Source organism: Eurosta solidaginis, chromosome X, assembly GCF_040869045.1.
Source record: "Eurosta solidaginis isolate ZX-2024a chromosome X, ASM4086904v1, whole genome shotgun sequence".
In the NCBI taxonomy this organism is placed as follows: Eukaryota; Metazoa; Arthropoda; class Insecta; order Diptera; family Tephritidae; genus Eurosta; species Eurosta solidaginis.
The window spans coordinates 191,172,432-191,175,946 of NC_090324.1; the positions used below are offsets into that span (position 1 = coordinate 191,172,432).

At 34.4% G+C, this 3,515-nt stretch overlaps 1 protein-coding gene across 1 annotated transcript; it reads right to left on the reverse strand.

Moving 5' to 3' along the window:
• Positions 1 to 1,077: 1,077 nt before the first annotated feature.
• LOC137234157 (uncharacterized) lies at positions 1,078 to 2,231 on the reverse strand. Its single transcript, XM_067757784.1, has 3 exons — positions 2,115 to 2,231; positions 1,623 to 1,832; positions 1,078 to 1,541 (listed from the first exon to the last, which is right to left on the reverse strand). The coding sequence occupies exons 1-3, from the start codon at positions 2,179 to 2,181 to the stop codon at positions 1,192 to 1,194; spliced, it is 627 nt and encodes a 208-aa protein (XP_067613885.1). The 5' UTR covers positions 2,182 to 2,231; the 3' UTR covers positions 1,078 to 1,191.
• Between the last annotated feature and the right edge of the window lie 1,284 nt (positions 2,232 to 3,515).

The following is a 3,515-nucleotide window of genomic DNA, read 5'->3' on the forward strand; positions in this document are numbered from 1 at the left end:
TTTCAATAGTTTGCAATTTGGGTCCAATAGTATTTACGAATTGGTACCAATCTCTTGGGGTCTCAATTTCGACATTTGTTTTTTTTTTTTCGCTCAATAAGGGCGTGATCACTATCGCACTCCATATGTGTATGGCCGGGTTCGAGGAATTTGTGGTCAATGTGATCCAATGTAGACGCATTGGAAATAAATGAAATAAACATGGCAGAAACAAACGAATTTTTATTTTGCCCTGCGCACGAATCGCTATAAAATGTAACTGTTTTCGTTTCTGGTGGCAACATTTTTAACAATTTAAAAAGACACGAGGAAATTTCATTTCCACCACGTCTAGCCATAGCTTCGTGCCACATGAAGCATTTTGCTGCATTAGTTACAAGATCGTGAACCGTTAAATTAAACGTCCATAGTTGTCTTTTGTAGAAACTGATAGAATTTCGAAGAAAAGGTGTTGGTAAACATTGCTGTAAATCGAATGCAAAACTTTTAATAGTGTTCGATTCCACCGAGCGCTTTTTATCTTGTCGTTTAGATTCATAAGCCAATTCAGCTTTAGCTTAATGAATTTCTTTTTGCTCAATCAATGAAGCTTTTTCATCTTCGGTTAGAGCGATTTTTATTTTTGCAACGTAAGTGTCGCAGGTGCTACAAGTGTCTACCTTAGGTTCTTTAAATTTAAGACCAAGAGTTTTGAAAATTTCAGAGTATTTAGAAAGGCTTACTGGATTGCTTACTTTTTCCTTGTAAAGGCGGTGCATAGACGATAAATTGAGACTAGCAGGTAAATATTTTTGAGAAGTATCGCGCCGGTTGTAATGGCTTTCGTATGCAGGGAAACTTAAAATGTGTTCTTTAATTTCATTTTCCATTGAAGCATCAATTTTAGATGTAGGAGTATGCTTGCCTCGATGATCACTGAATTGCATAGACGGACAACAAATTTATTTTCTAACGACCGATTTAATAAAGCTATCACTTTCATCGAAACATTGTCTAAAATGCTTTTTGCATACTTTGATTGTATTACTATTAATCTGGAATGAATATTGCATTGAATTTTCTCGATTTCGTCTGCGTTCTACTGTATTGCATAGGGTGTCACATTTTTTATCCCCAACAGCTACTAATGATCCAATGTAAAAATTCTTTGGTCATAACTTCCCAGGGACCAGTAATGTTTAAATAGAGATTCTATTTATTCAGTTGTAAATTTTTTTTGCATTTGTTTCTACATAAATCAAACGATGGATTGCAGACCCTGGCTTTAACTATTCTACCTGAACACGTTGTGTATGATTTTCGCCTATTTCTAAGGTCACGACGAAGCTTTTTCTTTGACTTTGATTTTGGTTTCGCAAGGCCGTTTAAATTATCACGCTGGTGAGAAGTTTCTTCGTCGTTTGATGAGCAATCCATACTAGTAGCAGATCGTGATAAATTAAAGTCCGGATCCCTTATGGAGTTGTCTGAGTCAAATTCTCCACTATGAGGAAGGACGTCTTCATGTGCCTCATGACTAAGTTTTTTTGGATTATGCAAACCTAGTTAAAATAAAAGTTACCCTCGTTAATTTTAATAATAAATACTTTTAATCTCTGGCATAATCTGCATAAAATGCTTACTTTCAATAACAGTTAAATTAAACTCGATTCCGTGGATTGATGACATTGTTTCATTTTGTACACATGGAACAAAATTGGAATAATAATTTTGGAATCGCCCATCGCAAGGCCTTTCAGGAATAAAGTTTTCTGGTTCGTTAGCATCTCGGTATTTTTGAATGTTGGTGCTGGCATTTTCGACATGAGATGTTCCACTTGTACCAAGAGTGACTATAGTAAAATTGAAAACAATTTTTTAGTGTTTTGTTTGGGTTATAGGTAAATACAACATTGCAATCTAAAGACGAAAATGTTTAAAATTCCGATGGTGCTTACACGTTTTTATTTAAAATATTAAAAACGACACTAGAAATAAGGTTGGTTGTGCGATAATAAAAATGTTTGGGGTTGGGGTTATGTCACTCTTTCATATTTCAAATTACATGCAAATAATTTTGATTTGCAAAATAACAAGGACAACCTTATTTCATTTAATTAATTTTATTTACTTACCTTCGTTGTTTCGACGCTCTGGCAATGACCTAGCCAATTCAACCATTTTTGCTGCTCTGTCGGACATTTTTTTATCACTTTCCACAACAAATATTACTTTTAAATAATTGCTATATAAGCTGCACAACTCTCTGACACAACTTAACTCAACTTAATGATTCGTTTAAAAAAATATATTATTGAATACCAAAAACCTATGTCTACTTAGGTACAGGTTTTTTTGAAATAAAATTTGAAATAAGAACGTAATTCAATATAATATTTTCAAAAAGTCATGGCTTCCTATTGAAAAATAATTTATCTTAATTTGTGCTAGCCAATGGCGGTTATTGTAATTCGGAACAACATCCTAACTCAAGATACAAAAAAAATATATTTGGCGCTATGTTTTGTAATAACGACTTAAATTTATATATGCCGTAATGGAAAAAATAAGTTACATTCTTAAGTTGAAATAGGCTGTTATGCCCCACAAAGGAAATAAATTATGAAAATGCTTAACTTGAGCTAGGATACTTTGACGGAGAGTTTATGAGTTAGGCTTTTATGCCAAAACAACCAAGCGAAAAAATAACTTAAGCTGTTAGGTTTTTTTTTAATAACCTTTTTCTAAAAAAAGATACAGACATAAAAAGTGGATGACCCATAGAATTGATTACGCTGAACATGCTGGCACTAATAACTAAATTTTGTCCTAACTCGAGTTAGGCGATTATGGTTTGTGACCACAGAGTTATTCGCAGAAAACCCGTCGCTACTGTTGTCGCTTTTTTCGTTGTTGCAATTAAACAAACGAAAACAAATGAAGGTGGTGAATAGTGTTGCCAGCTCCGCAACAATATCTTTTTATCTTGGTAGAACATTATAAGGTGGTGGCACGTCGACATAAATGCAAACAAACATACGCATAAGTCCATAACAGGCTTTTTGCAGAAAAGTACCTTTTGTCGCCGAATATAAAAAGTCGCAAATCGACTAAAAACGGAAAATTTATAAAAATTCATAAAAAAATAACTAAAGCTATTTTGCCAAAACTGAAAAATACGGGTTGTTATATTTGTACATAGACAATGTAAAAAAATGTTCATGCAAATCTGAGGAGGTGGGGTGTAGACCCTGGTTGATTTCATTTGGACTGACTCGGCTGGATATTCTGGTGACGATATGATATAATGATATGAATAAATTTCTTTGGGATTAACTGCTATATTTAATTGCGGATTCTGTGGCAGATAGTGAATATGCGTTAGGGTTTTGCAGTCCTCGCTCGGGGAGAGCGCGTGAATTTGGGTTTGATTTGTAAAAATCAAGAATAGAATGGGCCGAGTCCCGTTAGGTTCTGTGACAGATATCGGATCTGCGTTAGGTTATTGGTTGGCCTCGTTTCGAGTGAACGAGAGC

Bases quoted from the DNA above. Each gene is read 5' to 3' on its own strand.
- LOC137234157 (XM_067757784.1), bottom strand. From the start codon at position 2,181: ATGTCCGACAGAGCAGCAAAAATGGTTGAATTGGCTAGGTCATTGCCA. The intron at 1,833-2,114 runs GTAAGTAAATAA...ATTTTACTATAG, and splicing joins AGAGCGTCGAAACAACGAAG to TCACTCTTGGTACAAGTGGA. The intron at 1,542-1,622 runs GTAAGCATTTTA...TATTTTAACTAG, and splicing joins TAATTTAACTGTTATTGAAA to GTTTGCATAATCCAAAAAAA.